The 22996-nt window shown below is 41.2% G+C and overlaps 1 protein-coding gene across 1 annotated transcript; it reads right to left on the bottom strand.

Moving 5' to 3' along the window:
- Nucleotides 1-13920: 13920 nt before the first annotated feature.
- LOC127131378 (uncharacterized) lies at nt 13921-14730 on the bottom strand. Its single transcript, XM_051060304.1, has one exon. The coding sequence runs from the start codon at nt 14728-14730 to the stop codon at nt 13921-13923; it is 810 nt and encodes a 269-aa protein (XP_050916261.1).
- Between the last annotated feature and the right edge of the window lie 8266 nt (nt 14731-22996).

Below are 22996 nucleotides of genomic sequence, written 5' to 3' on the forward strand. Positions count from 1 at the left end.
CAACAACATGCAGTTTCAAGAAGAAACCAAGACTAATCAGAAAAACATCACGACCTCCATTAAAATCTCGAAGTCCAAATGGGTCAGATAGCACAACAGTTAGCTTCAAATTCTCAAGCCCCGGGCACCCTACCTAGTGGTACGGTAACAAATCCGCGGGAATATAACACTCTTAACACTATCGTAACCCGAAGTGGAAAGTCAACAGAGGAAAATAGTGCTGAAAAAGATGGATTGTTAGAAGTGGATTTAGAAATCAAGGAAACCAAGGACCAAGATGAAGAAGTGATACTACCATCTGTCAAGGAGAAAGAGAAGGTTTCAAAACCAGTCATCAAACTCCCTTACCCTCCAAGACAGAAAAAGAAAGATCAACATGAGAAAATTTTTGAGAGGTTCCTCGAAATGTTCAAAAAACTGGAAATAAACATACCTTTTTTCTGAGGCATTAGAACAAATGTCAATATATGCCAAGTTCATGAAAGACATCATCTCCAAGAAGCATTCCACTGATACAGACCCGATCATCCTAACTGAAATATGCAGTGCCATTCTCCAAGGCATGAAAATCCTAGTGAAAAAGAAAGATAGGGGATCGGTTAATATTCCATGCACTATTGGTGATAAAAAATTCAAGAAGGCTCTGATTGACTTAGGAGCAAGTGTAAGCTTGATGTCACTGTCCATGTATAAAAAATTAGGCATAGGCATTGTTCAAGATACTCGAATGACACTTCAGTTTGCGGATCGCTCTGTGAGGCGACCCTATGGGATTGTGGAAGATGTTCTTGTAAAAATTGACAAGTTTGTTTTCCCAATTGACTTCGTCATTCTGGAAATGCCTGAAGATGAGGAAATTCCTCTCATATTAGGCAGACCTTTCTTAGAAACAGGACGGTGTATGATAGACATCGAGGAAGGAACTATGACCCTCAAAGTCTATAATGAAGAGTTAAAAATAGATGTGAGGAACACAATGTAATACAAAGATGATATTGGCACAAGTCACACTATAGAGATAATAGATCAAGTAATTGCTCAATAAAATGAAAGGCATAGACCCCAGTCACCACTAGAACGGGTCTTAAGTCTATCAATTTTTGAAAGTGATGAAGATGAAGGAGAGTATGAGGTGCTCGCTATGATGGAAAAACAACCTGAATGAATTAGATCGAGACCACATCGATGGGAAGATTTAAGACCACCACCACCATCAGATGTTACTGAAGAACCAAAAACAGGTGTAAATCTGAAGCAGTTACCAACAAATCTGAAGTATGTATTTCTGGACACTGAAAAGAAATGCCCAGCTATTATCAATGCCAGTCTACAAAGTACCCAAGAAGTAGAACTCATTTAAGTGCTAAAAAAATACAAAGGCGCGATCAGATGGGCAATCGAGGACTTAAAAGGTATAAGTCTGACCATTTGCATGCATAAAATCTTAATGGAAGATGATCACAAACCAGTGGTGCAACCACAACGAAGACTTAACCCTGCTATGAAAGAAGTGGTACGCAAAGAAGTTGTAAAATTGTTGGATGCATTCTTAATTTATCCTATTTCCGATAGTTCTTGGGTAAGTCCAGTCCATGTGGTACCAAAAAAAGGGGGCACTACGGTGATAAAAAATGAGAAGAATGAGTTAATTCCAACCCGAACTGTTACAGGTTGGAGGGTGTGCATAGATTACAGAAGACTAAACGTGACAACACGAAAGGACCACTTCCTGTTACCATTCATTGATCAAATGTTGGAAAGGTTAGCCGGACACGATTACTATTGTTTCCTAGATGGGTACTTGGGGTACAACCAGATTACGGTTGCCCTTGAGGATCAAGAGAAGAATGAATTCACATGCCCCTATGGTATTTTCGCTTATAGAAGAATGCCATTTCGGTTGTGCAACGCACCAACCACTTTTCAAAGGTGTATGACATCAATTTTTGCTGACATGCTCGAGAAGCATATGGAAGTATTTATGGATGACTTTTCCTTATTCGGTTCTTCATTTGATAATTGTTTGCCTAACTTATCACTTGTGTTAGAAAGATGCCAGCAAACAAATTTGATCCTGAACTGGGAAAAGTGTCACTTCATGGTACATGAAGGAATAGTCTTGGGACACAAGATCTCCAACCAAGGTATCGAAGTGGACATAGCAAAAGTGGAGGTAATAGCTAATTTACCACCTCCGGTAAATGAAAAAGGCATTCGAAGCTTCTTGGGACATGTGGGGTTCTACCGCAGGTTCATAAGAGATTTCTCCAAGATCGCAAAGCCACTAACTAGTCTATTGGTGAAGGATACACCATTCCTGTTTGACAAGGAGTGCAGGCAAGCCTTCGAGACTTTGAAGAAGGAACTTGTGTCAGCCCTCATAGTTATTGCCCCTGATTGGTCTCTCTCTTTTGAGATAATGTGCGATGCTAGTGATAATGCAGTAGGGGCAGTACTAGGGCAACGCAAGGAGAAGCTCTTGCATGTGATCTATTATGCAAGCCATGTATTGAACCCTGCTCAAGTGAACTATGCAACCACCGAAAAGGATCTCCTGGCGGTTGTGTACGCGTTCGATAAGTTTAGATCCTATTTGTTGAGATCAAAGGTAATTGTGTATACTGATCATGTTGCTTTAAAATATCTTTTTGCCAAACAGGAATCAAAGCCAAGGCTGCTGCGATGGATCCTACTACTACAAGAGTTCGACCTGGAAATCAGAGGAAAAAAAGGTAGTGAAAACACTGTTGCTGATCACTTGTCTCGGATGACTCTGATTCAAGAAACAGAAGAAACACACCCCATCAGAGATGAGTTCACCGATGAACATATCCTAGCCGTTACACATATCCCATGGTTCGCCGACTACACAAACTTTGTGGTAGGTGGACTAATACCTTCTGACTTTGACTCTAACAGAAGAAAAAAGTTTTTGCATGATTGCAGGTTTTATGTGTGGGAAGATCAATTCCTTTACAAAAAGGGATTAGATGGCTTAGTAAGGAGATGTGTTCCGAAGGAAGAGCAAAGGGACATCCTAAAAGCCGGTCACAACTCAGAATATGGAGGAGATTTTAGCGGAAATAGAACCGCAGCAAAAGTCCTCCAGTCGGGATTGTATTGGCCTACACTGTTCAAAGATGCCCAAGAGATAGTAAAAGAGTGCGACAGATGTCAGAGAACAGGAAACATATCCAAGAGGAATCAGATGCCTCAGAATGCCATGTTAGAGGTAGAATTGTTCGATATATGGGGAATAGATTTTATGGGACCCTTCCAACCGTCCTTTGGAAAGCAATACATTCTGGTCGCGATTGACTATGTGTCAAAATGGGTGGAAGCAGTCACACTGCCCACGAATGACGCGAAAGTGGTAATAATTTTCCTCAAGAATTGTATCTTTGCACGGTTTTGGGTACAAAGAGCACTGATTAGTGACGAAGGTACCCACTTCCTCAACAAGTTGATGGAGAACCTGCTAAGGAAATACAATGTCAAGCATATAATCGCCACACCGTACCACCCCCAGACTAGTGGACAGGTTGAGGTATCAAATTGCCAGATCAAGCAAATCCTAGAAAAGACCGTTAGCGCCTCACGAAAAGATTGGTCAATCAAGCTAGATGATGCACTTTGGGCAATACCGAACATCGTTCAAGACCCCAATAGGTATGTCCCCGTATCAATTGGTCTATGGTAAAGCTTGTCATCTGCCGCTCAAACTAGAGCACAGGGCATTCTGGGCTACCAAATTTCTCAACTATGATCTGTCCAAAGCGGGTAAATCTCGGATTCTTCAATTACAAGAGCTGGAAGACTTCAGAAATTGAGCATATGAGAATGCTAAGATATACAAAGAGCAAACCAAAACATGGCATGACAGGTGCATTCATAAGAAAGAACCTCAGGAAGGACAATTGGTCTTATTATTTAATTCAAGGTTGAAGTTATTCCTAGAGAAACTAAGGTCAAGATGGTCGGGACCCTTTGTGATACAAAAAGTATTTCCGCATGGAGCCGTTGAACTAAAAAATCCTGCAAACGGAGACACGTTTAAGGTGAATAGGCAGAGAGTCAAACCGTACCTACAAGACCAGGAGGGTGGTCTAATCGACAAAATCCGTCTCACCTAAACAGACGGAGAACCCTCAAGCCATGCGACGTTAAACAAAGCGCTTCATGGGAGGCAACCCGTGCATTTTGAATTTAATCAGTTATGTGTATTTGTAGGTTTATACAGGAGCTCTACAAGGAGAGAACATCACGTCAACAAATGTCTAAGTCATGAAAAAGGATAATCAACGTGGCCAGAGGTCCCGAAGGTTGAATAGGAGAAAAAGCCAAAAAAACGGCCAAAAGGGCAGCCTGACACGGCCACCCGTGTCATCTGACACGGGCCGTCAGGAGGGTGCAAATTCAGGCCAAAAAGTGGAAAAACAGTGGCCTGACACGGCCACCCGTGTCAGGAACACTGAAAGAGAAAGGGAATTTTTATTATCAACAGTAGCCTGACACGGGGGGCGGCCGTGTCAGTTGACACGGCCCATGTCAGAAGCACTGAAGGTAACACCCAAAGCATGGTGTTGGACAGTAGCCTGACACGGTTACCCGTGTCAGGCAGGCAGAAATTTTGAATTTTTTTTGGAAATCCGAATTTTTCAGTGGGACCCACCCATTTAATCCAACTTAACCATATTTTTCCCCATTTACCTTATCATTATCAGATTTTTATTACACTCTTATCAATCTCTCTCATCACTCTCACTCTCCTTCTCTCTAAACCTCACAAACTCCATTAAACCTCACAAACCCCATTACCTAAAGCTTCCATAACCATCATTTCCACTCTCCTATTGCCAAAACACCCTTCACAAATATTACTCCACTCGTCGTCCCCGTTCTAACCACAGTCTTGGAATTTCCTAACTCCCTATTTCAAATCATTTTTATTTTTGCAGGTCCAAAATGCCCCCGAGGAGAATTCTCACCTGAAAGCAACAACTTACGGAGATGGCAAAGTCACGGAAGCGACCAAGCCGGAATCTAAATCCACATAACATCGTGTTTGATAATTCGGAACAAGAAAAGAGGTTTCAAATCCACCGGAAGCGAAAGCTCATGCCGACAAGGTACATGTGTGAGCATACTCTGAACTCACTAGGGCTCAAAATGGAGGTATACCGGATGTTCCACGTTTTAGGAATGCTAGAGTTCATGAGCCTGGAAGCGCCGACATACGAGCGCATCACGCTCGAATTCCTCAGCACGTTGGAATTCCAGCCCGAAAAGAGGTGGATAGACACGACTAGGTATTATTTAGGCACTTTGCGTTTCCGCTTGTTTAATAATTACCATGAATTGTCGGTTGAGGAATTGGAAGGGATACTCCGACTCCCTCTGTACGGACCAGGAGCGGTCCCAGATGGGTTCTCACCTAAGGATTTCTAGATTGCCATCACCGGGAGGATGGATTACACCTCCAAAGGTGCTAAGGCCTCCAGCATCTAGAATCCATGTTTCCGGTATGCTCAGAAGGGTTTGGCCTACACCCTGTTTGGAAGAGGCGATAGCATCAGGGTAGCTACTCAGAGAGAGCTATTCTTTATGTACTCGATGGAACAAAACAAAGCCATCAATGTAGCTGCCTTTGCAGCGAACTATCTGGGCAGAGTTGGCAGAGCCGACTCCGGAGGCATCTCCATAAGTGGCATGATCACCCAAATCGCTGAGCATTTCGGGTATCAAGCTATTTTACTCGAAGACACGCCAATTGCAGGTAAGACCAAAATTGACATGTCCTCTCTAATTCAATAAGGTATGATTGTTGTTGCCCCTACTTACTATTTTGTGCTTATCCATAAGAGGTTTATTATAGCTCTGCCGGATCCGGGCAGAGTTGCTATTACTGACTGTGCCAATTGGTTGTATGTGAGCGCTAACCCCGACGCGGAGGAAGGCCATGACACTGACCATTTTACTTCAGGTGATCAGTTTGTAGATGACCTGGTGGATGCCACGTAGGCAGAAGAAGAGGGACCTCAAGCACCTCAGGAGCAGTTTGTACGACCACATCAGGAACCTATCCAGCAAGAGGCAGGTTCATCTTCCTGGTCCAGTGACCAATAGACCTGGGTACAAACCGAAATAGGTTACTTAAGGACGGAACAACAACAGCAAGGCATTGAGCAAGCCCGATAGGGGCAATGTTGGATGAGATGAGCATCATGATGCGACAGTTGATGCTGGATTTTCCGCATCCACCTCCTCAGTAGGGTACTGTGAGTGTCCTCCTTCGCTCTTGTTCGCAAACATTGGGGCCAATGTTTAGTTCAAGTGTGGGGGAGATTTTATGTCTTTTATTGTTATTTTCAGTATTTTGTTATTTTATCTCAGTATTGTGTTATTTTACTTTTGTGCATTCTAGATTTGGTTTTTCTGTTTAAAGGTGCATTATGCTGCGAGTGTTTCAAGTCTGTGGTGATATGTTGGAAATAGTAATGATCACGATTGGGAGTAGATGAAATGATCACGCCATTTACCATTGCTTGTTGTGAAGGGTCTCCCCAAGAAGTTAACACTACTGAAAGTAAGATCGGACACAACGTATACAACTTAACCAACATAAGTGTCCTGTATATTCCGAAGTAAGGAAGAAGTCGCACCAGGCTAAGGAGTATTGTGGATACTGCCAAAGCTTAACCAAACAGGGTGAGTCATAAAAGGCCAAACACATTGATCATCATGATCAATATTCAGGTTTGTCTTTATCACTCTAAATTTGCATAGATTCTTTGGGACTATCAATGCATGATTACACACACTGAGGCACTTTGTTTGAAAATAACCCTGAGCCTTTCTAGCCATCCTAAATGATTATATCCATTGTAAACCCCATTTGAGATTGTATCCATTTGTTTGTTTAAACCGTATAAATGTACCCCTTGGCCAAAACACTTCCTTACCCTGTTCAGAGTCATGTTAATACATTTAAACTGTGTTGAAAAGATAAGTTTGGGATAAAAAACCCTAGGAGCTCCCAAAGCCAAGAAAGTGCAAAACAAAAAGAAAAAAAAGTGAAATAGGGAATCATCGAGAGAAAAGAAAAAAGAAAAAAAAAGTATAACTCGAAGATTCAAAAGAAGCACGAAAAAGGGCACTCGGTGGAAAAATAGAAAAAAAGAGAAATCCGAGCAATAGAAACCAACACAGTAGGTAACATCAACTCTGAACCAAAAGCCACTTGTTTCCCATTTTGTTTTAATATCCACACCCTAACCCAAGCCAAGTTACAACCCGAAAGACCTCAAAAGTGTGTGTGTTGTGTGTACGTGATATGAAAAGAGAGACTATTCAAATTTGCGAGTTGATATTGCATATCTTGAATTATGAGTGAAAACACTTAACCCCGAGAGAATTGGTGAGAATGTGATATAAGTTGACAGGTGAAACTGTGCTTTGAAGTGGAAGTGCAATTGAAAACTTACAAGGAAAAAGCAGGACTTATGGAAGGAAGAGGGAAGACATTAGTGAATGATCTCAGCAGTGTTAGGAAACATAAAAAATCCGAAGAAGTGACACACAGTATTATATGAAACATTACTTGTGGACAAGCAATGAGCTAAGTTTGGGGTTGTGATCAGCCACCATTTGCATTAAGTTTTCGTTACTGATCTGACAAGAAACCGAGGCTTTTGAAACACTGTGCAAGCATTTTTGATACTTTTTGAGTCAATTTTACTTCCGATATTATATTTAAGCATTTCCATTCATTGTTATATTTTAATTCTATTTTCGTGATTTTATGCGTGGGATAGCTGTGTTTTTGTCCGACAGGACCAGGTAGAAGAACCAGGGAACTCAGAATGAGACAATGTGAGATTCCGACAAGCAAAGGAGCAGAAAACCCCGGTACAGGAGGCCTAACACGACCACCCGTGTCACTTGACACGGGCCGTGTCAGGCAAAGAAGGACGTGGTGTAGAAGACAGTGGCCTGACACGGCCACCCGTGTCAGTTGACACGGGCCGTGTCAAGTATCATCCCCAACTGTTTCACCCATGCCAGGGGCGTGTCAACTGGAACAGTAGGCTGACACGGCCACCCGTGTCAGCCCAAGCCCAAAATTTCCCTTTTTTTCGGGCTTTTGTTCGTCGGGCTTTTTCAGAGATATTTTTGGACATGTCCAACTGTTGCTTGGAATTTTCCCTATAAAAGAGGACCTTCTGCCTAAGGAAAAATCATCTTGGAATATGGGAAAATCCAGTATTATGAAGCAATCAAGTATTACAGAGAGCAAGGCATTCAGAGAGCTGAAGGTTTTCATGAGCGGGAGCAATTGAAGATCGAAGTCATCCAATTACTTGTAATGTGTAATTTTTATCTTGCATTTATTTTAAACAATATGAGTAGCTAAACCCCCCAATGCTAGGGGTGTCCCTGATTTAGAATTGTAACGAATTTAAGTTTACATTTACATTTATAATATTATTTTTACAGTAACCTTTTGAGGTGTTTATTGCTTTCTCTTTCAGACCAATCGAGATTGATTTGTGGTTATCAATTAGGCTGGACCGCCATTGGTAAGGTTTTCATAAGGTTACTCTACAGTAGATATCACCTAGGACTATGGATACCTTATATGAACCAGAGGATTCTTGATATTATAAAGCTTAACGTCACCTTAATTGCCTATGGACATAGAAATTAGGGTAGATTGATTAAAGGTTTTCTCACCAAGGACTTGGGAGAAAATACCTTTGAGAACTGGTAGTAATTGATATTTGTTGATGCAATAGTAACTCAGAACTGTTACAGGGATAAATCATACACCTTCCCTAGCATTGTTCCTTTCTTCCTGTAAACCTTTATTTTCATCCTTATTTTCTTTTACCTTTAGTCTTATATTTTTACAGCTAAAAAACAAATTAATATTTTTTTTTAATTAAATGATAATTTAAACTCGATATTGACTTGTAGTCCTTGAGATCGACATTCGGGGAATTTCCCCATTATTACTATAAAAGGAAAAATAGTACACTTGCTATTTTCCCGATCAATAACATATGTCAAGTCTTGTGTTACACATATATCTCAGAAAACCAACCAACTATTTGAAGGTTATAGCATCTATATTCTCACCATCAGAATTATAGTCCATCTTATGATTTGTCTCAAGATATGTGACTGTTGACTTACAATTCATCAGCTCAAATCTCTTCAGCAGCAAATTCATACTTTAATTTGTGCATAATAATTCCCTTCTTGTACCTCTCTTATGATCATATTGGCCCTTTCCAAAGGAGTTTCTGTTGGAACTCCATCATAACCTATGGAAAATTTCAATCAACCTTGATGAACAAGATTGTTATCACCCACACAATGACAATAAGAGAAAAGAACAATGGAGAAAGAAAAAAGTAAAGAACGATGAAGGAGAAGACGAATTAAATTCTGCAGAGTTTCTCTCTGCCCACAAACTGTGGAAAACTTCTTATTCACTTTGCAACTGCAAAATACCGTGAATTACAATGTTATGAATACTCTATTCACTTCATTACAAAAACAAGGGTTACTCCCTCTATTTATAGATTTAGGTTAATTTGGACCTCAAGACAAATCCTAAAACTATAAAAGCCCAAAATATCTAACACTACTAAAATAGGCATAAGTCGAAATCCTATGTGAAGCAACATCCTTCGACACTTTGGCACACTATCACAACTCAACATACTAGGTGGTTCAACACATCCTTGTTCTGCCGAGCAACCTACTTCGACACAAAGAATTACAGTTCAACACACCACTTAATTCATTATGTCTAAGTTATCTACATTTATCATAGCTCTTAGTCTTCTGAACACTTCAACCTGCACTCCCTTCGTCATGATATCTGCAATCTGATTCTCAGTTTTGTAGTGTTCCACATTCATCTTCCCATCTGCTATCAGCTCTCGAAGATAATGGAATCTCATCTCGATGTGCTTGCTTCGACCATATGCTATCGGATTCTTCGCCAAATTGATAGATGACATGTTGTCGATCTTCATGGTAATTGCTCCATGACTCTTTATTGTTATCACTTCGACCAGATTCACCATCCATGTTGCCTGACATGCACAAAGAGAATCAGCTATGTATTCTGCTTTGCATCACGATAATGCCATTACTAGTTCCTTTCTCGAACTCCAAGCAACTAGTGCACCACCTAGCAAAAACACATAGCCCACTGTGGATTTTCGATCCTCAGCATCACTACACCAACTTGAGTCAGTGTATCCCACTAATTTGCATTCATTTCCTTCATCAGCTATAGGAAACAAAATTCCATAGTCGAGAGTTTCTTTCAGATACCTTAGTATCCTCTTCGCCACTGCTAGATGTGATATATTTGGCTTCTGCATGAATCTACTCACCATACCTACACTGTATGCTAGGTCAAGCCTTGTATGACAAAGGTATCTAAGTGACCCAATAAGTCTTATATATTGGGTTGGATCGACATCATCTTTATCTGAATATTTTGACAATTGTAGTCTGGGCTCAGCTGGAGTCGAAGTTGGGTTGCAATCTTGCATCTCAAATCTCTTGAGTATCTCGCCCGCATACCTTCTTTGATGCATCATCAAACCTCTACCACTCTTTTAGAATTTTATGCCAATGAAATATGAAATGTCACCCAGATCTGACATTTCGAATTCCTTGTTGAGATCACCTTTGAAGTCTTCGATCTCCTTCTTGCAGCTACCTGTTATCGACAAGTCATTGACATAGAGACATAGTATAAGCAATTCATTCTTGCTTCTTCTTACATATACTCCATGTTCAGATTTTCACTTTACAAATTCCTTTTCCCTTAGAAAGTCATCTATCTTCTTGTTCCAAGCTCTTGGAGCTTGTTTAAGTATGTACAGGGCTTTATGAAACATGTACACCTTTCTTTCTTCGCCTTGTTTCACAAACCCAAATGGCCCTATTTAGGTTTCTATAGTCCACACACATGCGCACCTTGCCATCTTTTTTAGGCACGGGTACGATGTTGGCAACCCATTGGGGGTAGTTTGAGACTGCTAGGAAACCTGCATCCAGCTGTTTTTGAACCTCTTCCTTAATTTCGATAGCCATATCAGGTCGAGTTCTTCTCAGTTTCTACTTCACCTGTTTGAGCGACAGATGGTGCATCACAAAATCTGTGTCTAACCTGGGCATATCTTGATATGACAAGCAAACACGTCAACATATTCGCGCAGTAACTCGATCAACCTCTTCTTGATATCTGCCTATAGGTCGGCACCAATCTGGATTTCTTTCTTGCAGTCTTCGGATCCAAGGTTGACGACCTCCAACAACTCTTGATATGGTTGAATCAATTTAGATTCCTGCTGTAGCAGCATGGCCAACTCCTCTGAGATTTCATAATCTTCGTCACAATCTTCCTCGGCTTGGTAGATCAGATTCTCGAAATTATAGTCGGCCATAGCATTTTTGTTATCAATGGAATCCGAGTCGGATCTGCGTGAGTGATTCATGCTTTATTTTAGAATATGGACTAGCAAAAACTTTTTTTTGAAAAAAAAAGAAAAGAGAAAGACAGAGAGCGAAATTGTATGCGAAACACTTCTTTTATTCCGTTAAAAATAATGACGAAAACAACGGGGGCCCTACAAGATCCATTATGCCTTGGGCACCGGCATAGGGATTTGAAATGAAAACAGAAAATTACGTTTGACAGAAAGTAACTTCAGGTATGTCCACTTCTGTCCAATTGTTGAGTTGTTGGCCTGCCGCCTTCTTGAGCACAAAGCAATCAACTTCTGATATACTGAGGTCTTCGCCCACCATGGTGACCTGCTCCTGGAAGATATATCCAGCACTCATGAACTTCCTTGGGATGGAGAGGGCCATTTCGTCACCCTCTACAGGTGTACCTTGTTGGTTCGTTCGTATTGGATGGTACAATAAGATAGACATGTTTTTGTTGAGAGGTAGCTCAAAGATTCTCCCCCATCCTTTGGGATAGCCTGCTTGAATTATTGTCTGAGCGTCTTTTAGGGACGACATCGGGAGTTCAGGTTTTCTGGATTTTCTTCCATTGAGAGGATTCATCAACACATTGGCAATTTGGAATGCCTGAAAAGGTGTCTCGTGAATCTCTCCATCCACTTCAACATACCGGAAGGAGGATAGCTGGCTGACCAAGATTTCTTCTTCTCCATCGATAGTGACCAGTTTGTCATTGATAATAAACTTCAACTTTTGATGGAGGGTAAAGGTCACTTCCCCTGCAACATGGATCCATGGGCGACCCATGAGGAAGCTATACACTGGGTGAATATCTATCACATAGAAGGTTACAAACAATGTGTACGGTCCTATATTGATAGGAAGGTCCACCTCTCCGACGACAGATCGACGCGAACCGTCGAATGCACGAACTATCAGTGCGCTGGGTTTCATCAACAGTCCTTCTATCGTCAGTTTAGTGAGGGAATTCTTTGGGAGCACGTTCAAAGAAGACCATGTGTCCACCAGCACTCGAGACATTATCGTGTCGGCACATTCTATGGATATGTGCAGGGATTTGTTATGATTTTTACCCTCGGGAGGCAACTCGTTGTCGCAAAAGCCTAAGCATCATCTTGAAGTTATATTAGCCACTACCCCTGCGAATTGATTGACGGTGATCTCTTGGGGCACATGGGCGGTGCTGAGAAACTTGATTAGAGCATCTCGGTGGGCTTCAGAGCAGAAAAGCAGTGAGAGTATAGAGATCTTGGATGGTGTTTGGTTGAGCTGGTCAACCACTTTGTAGTCGCTTTTCTTTATGATACGGAGGAACTCCTCCACATCCTCTGACACGACTTTGCCTTGAGTATGGGCTTGCCCCTGCTCCAGGTTGGTGGGTTGCTTACCCATATTCTTGGCGTTAACTCCAGGATTCTCCTTTTCATGTAGTGGTGGCGGTGCTGCGAATATACGACCACTTCGGGTCATGCCACTAGCTCCTGTAATGTTTACCACTGGCTCTTGAACCTCCGCTGGTTTCTGTAATTCAGCAGGCTTTTGTACTTCCACGAACTTCTGAGTTCCCTCATGTTTGGGAACCTTAGAGGGTGCATGGATTACTAGGGTCTTTTTAGTTTTAGAGGACCTTTCTTCGAGTCTTTGCCCATGCAGACAGGGTGTGGTGTTATAGTTCCAGGAGACAGCTTTAGTGCTTTCGTATGGGAAAGGAGTCGACACAGTAATCACCAGGGGTGTTATGGGAGGATTTTCAACAGGTATATGCACCGGATAGTAGGGTATTTCCAAAGTAGACACCTCATCGGCTGCTGAAGAATGTTCCACTAGGAAAATGCCCTGGTTTATCAACACTTGAATACCTTTTTTAAGCTTTTCACAACCTTGTGGGGTGTCTTCACATTGTGTATAATCGGAAGTACATCCAGGGAACATGTTCCTTAGGAGCAATTGTTCCTTTACTTCCAGCAACAGAGTCTTTATCATGTCGACCTTCGAGATACGATCGACCACAGCAGACTCTTGAATCATGTTCACGGGATGTCCGACATGAGGAGGCATCAGATTATTGTTAACATTGGGCGCTGCAGGCACAAACGATATGGCCTTTGAGTCAAGGAGGTCTTCAACTTTATACTGAAACGCCTTACAATTATCAATAGTATGGCCGGGTGCCCCAGTGTGGAACTCACAACGCGCATTTGCATCGTAGCCTGGTGGGAGTGGGGACGACGGAGGCCTGGCTTCCCTTAGCTTAATAAGAGAACCATTTAACAAATGGTTCAGTAGTTGACCACAGCTCATGGGAAGAGGGTCGAGTCTCCTCTCTTGTCTTCTGGGACGTTGTTGGCCCGGTTGATATTGTTGATGATTGTTTGGCCTGGGTGCGTACGACTGCTGGTACTAGACAGACGGTTGATACGGGACTTGTTGTGGAACAACAGGAATGGCGTATGTCGATGGTTGATAGTTGTTGGGAGTCACTTCTACAACCTGGTAGTATGGGGTCTGGTAAGCTCTACCTTTCCCCTTGAAGGTTGATGCGGCATTGGTTTCCCCTTCTTTTTTCTTGGGAAAACCACCATAGGGTTTCTTTGTCCCATTAGAAGCAACAACGAGACCTTGGATTTTTCCAGTCTTCAGACCATTCTCGATTCGTTCTCCAGCGACAACGAGATCAGAGAAGCTGGCAGAAGTACTTCCTATTAGTCGGTCTAGGTATGGGCCTTGGAGTGTACCCATGAACATATAAACCAGTTCCTTATCAAGCATGGGAGGCTGGACCCTAGCAGCTAGGTCCCACCAACGCTGTGCGTATTCTTTGAAGGATTCTTCAAATTTCTGAGTCAAAATCTGGAGTTGTGCCCTATTAGGCGCCATGTCGGTGTTATACTGATAGTGCTTCAAGAAAGCTTCAGCTAACTCTATCCAAGAACGAACATGCGAGTGTTCAAGCTGCATGTACCATTCCAGGGATGCTACGTTGAGACTGTCTTGGAAGAAATGTATCAGCAACATTTCTTCGAATGAATAAGCCGCCATTTTCCTACAGTAGGACCTGATATGGGTATTGGGACAAGTAGTCCCCTGATACTTCTCGAAGGTAGGCACTTTGAACTTAGCTGGGATATTGACCCCTGGGACTAAGCACATGTCAGCAGCTTCCAGCCCGAAGGTGTTAGGACCTTCAATGGCTCGGACTCTTTTGTCCATTATTTTTAGTTTCCTTTCGAGTTCGGTCTGTGGTGGCCCGAAGGGTTCATACACCGATTCATTCTTGGGTACGAAGAAGTCTCCATCCTGGTCCTCTGTACTAGCTTGGGAACCGCAATGGATAGGGACATGGTAAGTATGAGCAGCATTCGGATTGGTAGACATCCCTTCAGCATGGGCTTGAGTGACAATTAGAATCCCATTCCCTATGACAGGATTGGTAGCGTTCACATTGACATGGGCTCCTGGGTTAGCCTGACGATTCTCTTCTTATCGGTGAATGACGTTCTGCATGATGTCCATGAGTTGCCCTAGTTGGGCTCTCACTTGAGCCATCTCCTCTTGCATGGCAGTCTGGTTTTGCTCAATCCTTTCCATAGCTACCTTTTTCTTAGCTCGGGTGTTATAGAAGTGGGAAGTTAGCTTGACGGCGAGAAATACTGCAAGATGGACAGAGTAACGGTGAGACCAACTGGATCTATTATGAAATGCATGAATAAATTATCGATGCATGATGCATGTTCATTTTTTTTATTCTCGGAGAAACCCTATATGATTCATGATGCGATAGTAAAGCATTATAGAATAGGCATATAAAGTAGGAACACCGACTTCACACAAATCAAGCAATTTTATTCATGAATTTGATATTACAATTACAAAGATATTAGGTAAGGTAATTCAAAACATGAAAAAAAGAAAGTAGGGAGCTATGATCAAATGACGCGCTTTGATTTCCACTCTTTCATCTCCTTTAACTCAACTTTGAACCTTTTCATCATTCGGTCACAGAGGCAGAGGAATCGGAGTATAGAGTAGGGAATGGTCTTCTCATCAGCGTCCTCTAGAGCAACCTTTAGCTTCCAAGGAACTTCTTGGGTTAACTCATTGTGAACCTTGCTAAGCAATCATACTTGGCTCAGTACAAAGTGGCCGCAGGTTGCAACAAGTTGATAGACCCAACATAGGTGTCAAAAAGGCTATTTATCTTAGCCTTCTCCTTGAGCCAACCCAAACTCTCATTCTTCAAAGCAGAAAAAACGACCTTTCCAATGTTCGGCACTCGAGATGGCAATCTCAACTTTGTGACATTTCTCTCTCCAGATTCGAGGGGTAACACAGGAACCCCTGATTGCTTCCTCCTTAAGACGATGTTCTACCTCTATCTTGGCATTGGCCTCACGGAGGGAAAGCTTGAGATCATGAATCTCCAGGTCAAATTCATTTCTCAATGCCTTCTTCTCCTTGACAACCAACTCGAACCAATGATGGTTGTCACCTCGTTCTTTTTCCGCCTGTTTCAACTGTTTTCGGAGAGAACTCATCCCCATATCTGCTTGAGCCAAACCATCTTGGTATTTCTCTTTGAGGTCTTCCTTAAGCTTTTCCTTCTTTCTGCTTTCTGAAAAAAGCTCGAGATCCTCTTCACTCTTCCTTTTTAGCTTAGCATGGTCTCTATCCAATGCGTGAAGCTTCGATTGCAAGTTTTCGTTCTCTTTGGTTAACTGTGTAATAATTGCTTTCAGTGCATCTACGTCTTCCTTAGAAGCATATACTGGTTCTGGTTCTAGAGGAGGAATCAAGATATCCACACTGTATGGCATCTTGACTTCTTTGGCCCTTTGCACCACCCATTGGCAATACGGATCTTTAGCTTGACAGTCACGTTTGCCTAGCTCTTTGCCTTGTCGATGAATCTGGGTCCAAGCCCTCTTAACCCTCTACAACAAAGTTGGGTTCTCTGTTCCTAAACTAGGTAAGATAAATACCTTCAGTAATTCAGCCCTTGGTTCTTTCTCCATTGGGTATCCCAACTGCCTCAGGACCAACGAAGAGTTGTACTTGATGCAACCTCGTGGACCCATGAGTGGCACATTCGGGAAGTCTCCGCAACTCATGATAACTTGTTCTATGTTGGAAGTAAGAAAGTACCAAACCAAAGCTTCAGCAGTAAGGGAAGCAAACTTCTGGGAACCTCAAGTCTTTCAGGAAGTCCACCCAAGTCCCCTTCTGAGGCAGGTGAGATAAGAGCCAAGTATACAGTAATTAAGCACAGCTCAGTACCACACCCTTTCTCTTCTCATGCCTAGTGTGCAAGCAGTAGTACACATCAGACACCAATGCAGGAACATGATTTCCATACACGAACACGCTGATGATGGAATGGTTTATGTAGTCATCGTTATTTGGGAACAGGACGACTCCATAAATCAATAGAGCTAGAATGGCACTAAAAGGAAGCCATTTCCCTTCTTTCTCCAAGGCCCATGCCTTGTCTTCCAAGAAATATTTGGAAAAACCCCTAGGTCCCAGACCAAGGGAGACCTCTTCAATAGGTAGGTGGAGTGCTTTAGCGATTGATTCAGGCATCAATGCTTTACCCAGCTTTGTGAAAGGAAGATGGTCTTTCACATATAAACCTAGGAGCCTCTCATACTCTTAGATAGTCGGAGCCAACTGTAAGTCTTTGAATGTGAAACATTTGAGTGGTGGGTCATAATATTGGGATAAGGCTACCAGAGTTGAGACGTTTATCGGAGTAGTAAGGAGATCGAGGATCCACCCATATCTGCAGATGAAATTGTTCTTCTTACAAGGAGTGATCTTGTTGGGGAGAGCTACTAGGGTATTCACTATAGGATGCTTGAACTTGAGCGAAAGGGTGTTCCTTTTTTCTGAGCCCATCTTAGAATGTTCACTGCACAATCACAAACCTTTAGGGTTCTCCGAGAATAAGGCCCAAGTATGTATGCAAATGCAATATTTTATTAATGCATATGCTAAAAGAGGACAGGATCACAGTAGGTTCAAGGTGTGTTGGAGGTTAAGTTTCCCTGCAAGAAACTCTTGTACCCTCACGAGGTGAGTACTAAGACTTCTGAAGATGCTCAGATTCACGGATCATGAGGCGAAAGTCTCGTCGTTGACACAAAATACTTGTGGGCCAACAAAACTTTCAGGATGATCTCTTCCAAGTGAAGTTTCCTTCAACCTCAAAATCCAAGGATTGTCTAAAGGTCCTCGGAGTCATGGACCCTCTTTGGAAGAATGGATGTCAGTGCGAACGCGACTCACGTGCCAGCAAAACTCCAAAAAGAATCTACTCCAAGCGGGATCTTTGTATCTCCCTCTAAAGACAACTACATCTGACGGTTCAATACGAATAGCCCTCCTATCTTAGGTGAACTCTCTAAGCCTGTGTATTGGGCTTCTCACTTTATAGTATTTATCCCACAAGATCATAATACGATGATATATAACAGGAATATATAACCGAAATGGATAAATAAAGCAAGTAATAACAAAGATAGACATCCAAGGAAAAGGATACATGCAAGCTAGGCTTGACTCGCTCATGGGAACTCCATATGATCCCCAGCAGAGTCACCAGCTGAAAGCGCTGCGAAAGATACAGAGTCGCCACCGGATTTTATTTATTCCAAAGGAAAGGGAAAATAGCGATAAAACCCCAAATGAGAGAAACAGTCTCGCAACCAAGAGAGGATTCAGAAGTCGATTATGCAAGGAGAATGTATTAGCACCCCTCACATCCATGGTATTCCATGGGAACCACTTGCTCGTATCAAATGCGTATGGATGTTGTTTATCTGTATATTACTTGCTATTGAGAGTGAGATGAGAGAATAAGATGGGGAGAGAAAATAAGTTTTAAATTAGTGTGCTCGCCAAGGATTTGGACCCTTGTGCCTACGTATCCCCATACGTACAATAGGGAAGTTAGAGCTTCGTAGTTCGGCTCAAAAATGAAGTATTTGTTTGGTTATTTTTTTACTAAATAGTATTAACGTTCGCGCGCTACTGTTCACTTGCTTATATACTCTTTCATGGGAGCGGTAAGTATTTGCTTGTTTGCGGTAAAGTGGATATGCTTGGTTCACACTCTAGCAGTTAAACATTACTTGCTCGCACATGGAGGCTTAAGCTTCGTTCACGGTAGAACAGAAGTAACACATCCTTTTCGAAAGGTTTTGAAGAGAAATCCCTAAGGAAAAAGATGATTTGATTGGTCGGGGTCGATTTTATGCATGGAGACAAGCATCAGACCCTTGGCTAGATACAGTCAACGGTCTAATAACTCGGGAGTTGAGAGGACAATATTGTCCTAACCACTCTTTTTCATCCAAAAAAGAGATTTGAATTGTGAAAAGAGTTTGACAAGTCTAATCGTTGGAACTTGGAGGGCGACAAGTCTCTGACCCTTGACTAAGTACAATCAACAATTAGAGTACTTGGGAATTGAGAGGATAATAGAGTCCTAACTATTCTTTTTATTCCTCATAGCACCTAGTTCTAACTTGTTTGAATCATTAGATGTTTTAAGGGGGGAAAGTCAAATATCGGGCCTCAGGCTAGGTACGACCGATAACCCAATTACTTGAATGTTGTGTACAAACACGTACACCCCATATGGCATTCCAATTTGTTATGAAAATGGTTTTGAAAAAAGGTACTTGACGTTGGATCAAGCATTTGAATTTATTATGAAAATAGTGTGTGAAGAATGGAGGTGAGAGATAGAATGAGGTTAAAAAGGAGATGGAGAAGAGATGTGAATGAGATCGAGAAAGGAATGGAGGAGGGGTGTGAATAACATATTATGGAGTGGATGAGGAATGCTTGACATTGGATCACGCATTCACGTTGCAATAGTGTGAGTTTTATTCGGAAAATAACTTGACGTTGAATCAAGTACCTTTTGTTTCTTTTGAAATGCTTTGTTTATCGTTTTGTATTTTATCTTGGTTATTAACATCCATAGCAAACTAGTTAGAAAGCAATAAATCTAAGTTATTATATGATCATGGGGTGGGGGGCATTTGACCCATAATGGGGGGATGGATCCACACAATACAACATAAGGGAATGAAAAGAGAAATACAATTTACAACTCATGTGCCATGCCTAAACCATACAAGTGGCATGGCACTTCAAACAATACAAGCTAATGGGTAAAAGTAAAAGGAACTTGGATGGTGTTGGTGTTGGTGTAAGCCCTAGAGGCCAATACTTTTGGTACTTGTATCGAATTATTTATTAATAATAAAAGGCTTTTTCTTTATTATGTTTGTCTAATAAAGTCCCTAGAATAGATAGTCCGTTTAATGTATCAAGTGTGACTTAATCATGAGATCACATTAAACATAAGGACACTATTCTTAAAGTATCCATAGTCGAGCTTTTTTGTGAAGTGGGATAACATTAAAGCATTAAGACTATTATGTATATAGACTGATGATCACATCTCATGGATCATGGATAAGGAGTTATCAAGTCTTAAACATAGGTATGAATATTAAGAGTAATATTTATACTGGATTGACCCGCTATGAGAATACTATATAGAATGTTATGCAAAGTGTCATAAGTTATTCTCATGGTGATAATGGTGTATACCACCCTTCGACCTGAAACCACTATGGGCCCTAGATGTAGAGTTGAGTGCCTTATTGCTGATCAAACATTGTTCGTAACTGGATGACCATAAAGACAGTTGATGGGTACTCCACGAAGCATGCTAAGGGACATGGGTGACCTAGATGGAATTTTCCCATCCTGCATAACAGGATAAATGTCTATGGGCCCAATATTGAACTGGACAAGGATGATACAGTCTTTGCCTTGTGTTCAATATAGACATAAGGGCAAAAGGATAATTGTACACATAAGTATTATCACAAAAGGATTTTTCATATCACATGACATTTTCGTGTCTTGGGTAGCAGTGATGTGTTGCTAGATACCACTCACTGTTTATTATGTTAAATACGTGATTTAATATAATTGTCAATGCCGCGAAAGCCTACAGGGTCACACACAAAAGGACGGATTGATGAGAGATAGAGTAACTAAGGAATACCGTAATGTACAGTGCCATTAAGTGAATTGTAGAACGTCATAAGGTACGGTGTACTTAAGTAGAATACGAAATATGGTAAGGTACCACGCGCTTAAGTGATTTTGGCATATTATAAGATATGGGCCACATACACTTGAGTGGGCTTTTTTTAGCTTGCAGTCCACACAAGTGGTTCTATAAATAGAACCCTTGTGCAGAAGCATTTGTGCAGTTGCAATTTTGTTTCTCTCTCTCACTCAAAGCCTTCATTCGTAGCAGCTAGCACTGAGATTGAAGGAATCCGTTCGTGTGGACTGAGTAGAGGCGTTGTCATTGTTCAATGTTCGTGATCGCTCCGTAGATTTGCATCAAAGGTTACAATCGCCACAAGAGGTAACGATTCTATCACTGATCATGCCTATTCGTAAGGATCACTAAAGGAGAAATTTTAAATTCCGATGCGTTTTGGATCGCTCTTCTCCTTCAGTGGTATCAAAGCCACTTACGAAACCATGCATCTGATAGCTGTTTATTTTCTGTATTTTCTGTATTAATACGATTAAAAGACAAAATGAATCAAAGAACAAACGAGTAATTAAATTTGGCATCATGTGTGTACGATTTGGATGATTGATGTTGACTATGCTTCGGAATCCGACATTAGTATGGTGAAGCAGCGATACATCGATCGTCCATAGGTTATGCAATTTAGATCGATAAAGTTATATATATGATATAAGTAATCCTGATGCAAAATACGGTATATATGATATACTGTTTCTGTTTCATTCATCAAACATTTAATGGTTGTTTTCCTTTGAGCGATCAATGGTCGTTTGCTTCTTGATCTGACATTAGTATGGTGAAGTAATGACGTGTTGATCAATCATACTGAATCAACAATCAAGGTGTGTTTGACAGTCTGAAATTGGTGCATTAGGGTTAATGACGGCAAAAGGGTTGTGTTGTCAAAGAGTAATGCGATTAGGGTTGTGACTGCGCAAGAGTTGTGCTTTAAAGTATCAAGTGTTGATGCGAAAAACAACGTCGATTTCAAATGAATTGTTCATTAAAAATTTCGGCCTGGGGCGCTGCCCCCTTGACCCCCGTCCCGCTGACAGGGCAGCGGACCGTCGGCTAACTCTACGTAGTGTGATCGGTCGCCGAAATTTAATTTGGTTTTAATTAATTAAAAGAATTAAAATTATTAATAATAATGTGTTTATTATTATTGTCTTGTGGTGATCGGTTATGGCCTTAGTTTTCCTTTATTTTGTTTTGGGTTTTTTTAAATACGATCTGCGTGTCGTGCCTCTCTTTTAATCTCTTAATGTAACTTCTTTTCTCATATCACTCCCTCGTATGTAAAACGAGTTTCTTTTATGTAATGTAATATTATGAAGAAAGAGAAGAATTCAATATCAAAGGAGGACAACCTTGAAGATCTTGCTTGGAGAAGCTTAGATCAGTATTAGGTTAGCTTAGGTTCTCTCATTGGCTTGGGAGAACAATTGCGCTAGGGGCCATAACTGTTTTATTATGTATTTTGATGCATGTGAATGTATGTTGATGCATGCGAGAGACGATTTATATGAAAAATAAGCCGGTGAGATCAGAATAATTGCAAATTCCCTCAAATTAAATATTAAGTTTATGCTTTCCAAGTTTTAGCACTCATCAAGACTAGTATCAAATAATGTAGGTTTCGCCTACGCGAGGTGCATGTTCTATATTAGTAAGGTGCGATGAGATAATTGTAATATCCAATTGCTAAAACAATGGGTCAAACTTAACTAAACAAATTATAATAAGATTATATATGTTTAGAAGCAAGAGTTGGAAATGATCCATGTGATGGATTGGAATAAGGAGTTATTCATCCAACTAAAATATTCAAGAGTTGTATTAGATACAATTGGAAGGAGTTCCTACCTAAATAACCTAGTTTTGTGTAATCCGCCTACGCGGACTTAAAACAAAGTGAAATGTGGATCTCGACCCACTAGAAAATCTTCCAACGGGATTTTCCGAATCAAATGGTGAGGGTAATTTGTTTTGAGTAAAATAGTGGGAGCATATTTAATTAAAGGCCTAATTAAATATGTTATTGATACTTATATTTTCATTATTTTCATGTAGATTACCATGATAACAAACACCTCTAACAACATTTTGCGATCAATCCTTGACAAGGAAAAATTGTCCGGGACAAATTTTCTGGATTGGCACCGAAATCTGAGGATTGTCCTCAAACATGATAGAAAGTTGTATGTCTTGGAGAAACCTGTTCCTGAAGAGGAACTTCCTAGTTCTGCACCTAAGGCAGAAAGAGATGCTTATTAGAAGCATGTCGATGATGCCAATGAAACTGCTCGTCTCATGCTAGCTACCATGAACTTAGAGTTGCAA

This window comes from Lathyrus oleraceus, chromosome 3, assembly GCF_024323335.1.
Source record: "Lathyrus oleraceus cultivar Zhongwan6 chromosome 3, CAAS_Psat_ZW6_1.0, whole genome shotgun sequence".
Classification (NCBI taxonomy): domain Eukaryota; kingdom Viridiplantae; phylum Streptophyta; class Magnoliopsida; order Fabales; family Fabaceae; genus Lathyrus; species Lathyrus oleraceus.

Excerpts from the sequence above, each read along its gene's own strand:
- LOC127131378 (XM_051060304.1), bottom strand. The coding sequence starts at position 14,730 with ATGGACAAAAGAGTCCGAGCCATTGAAGGTCCTAACACCTTCGGGCTG.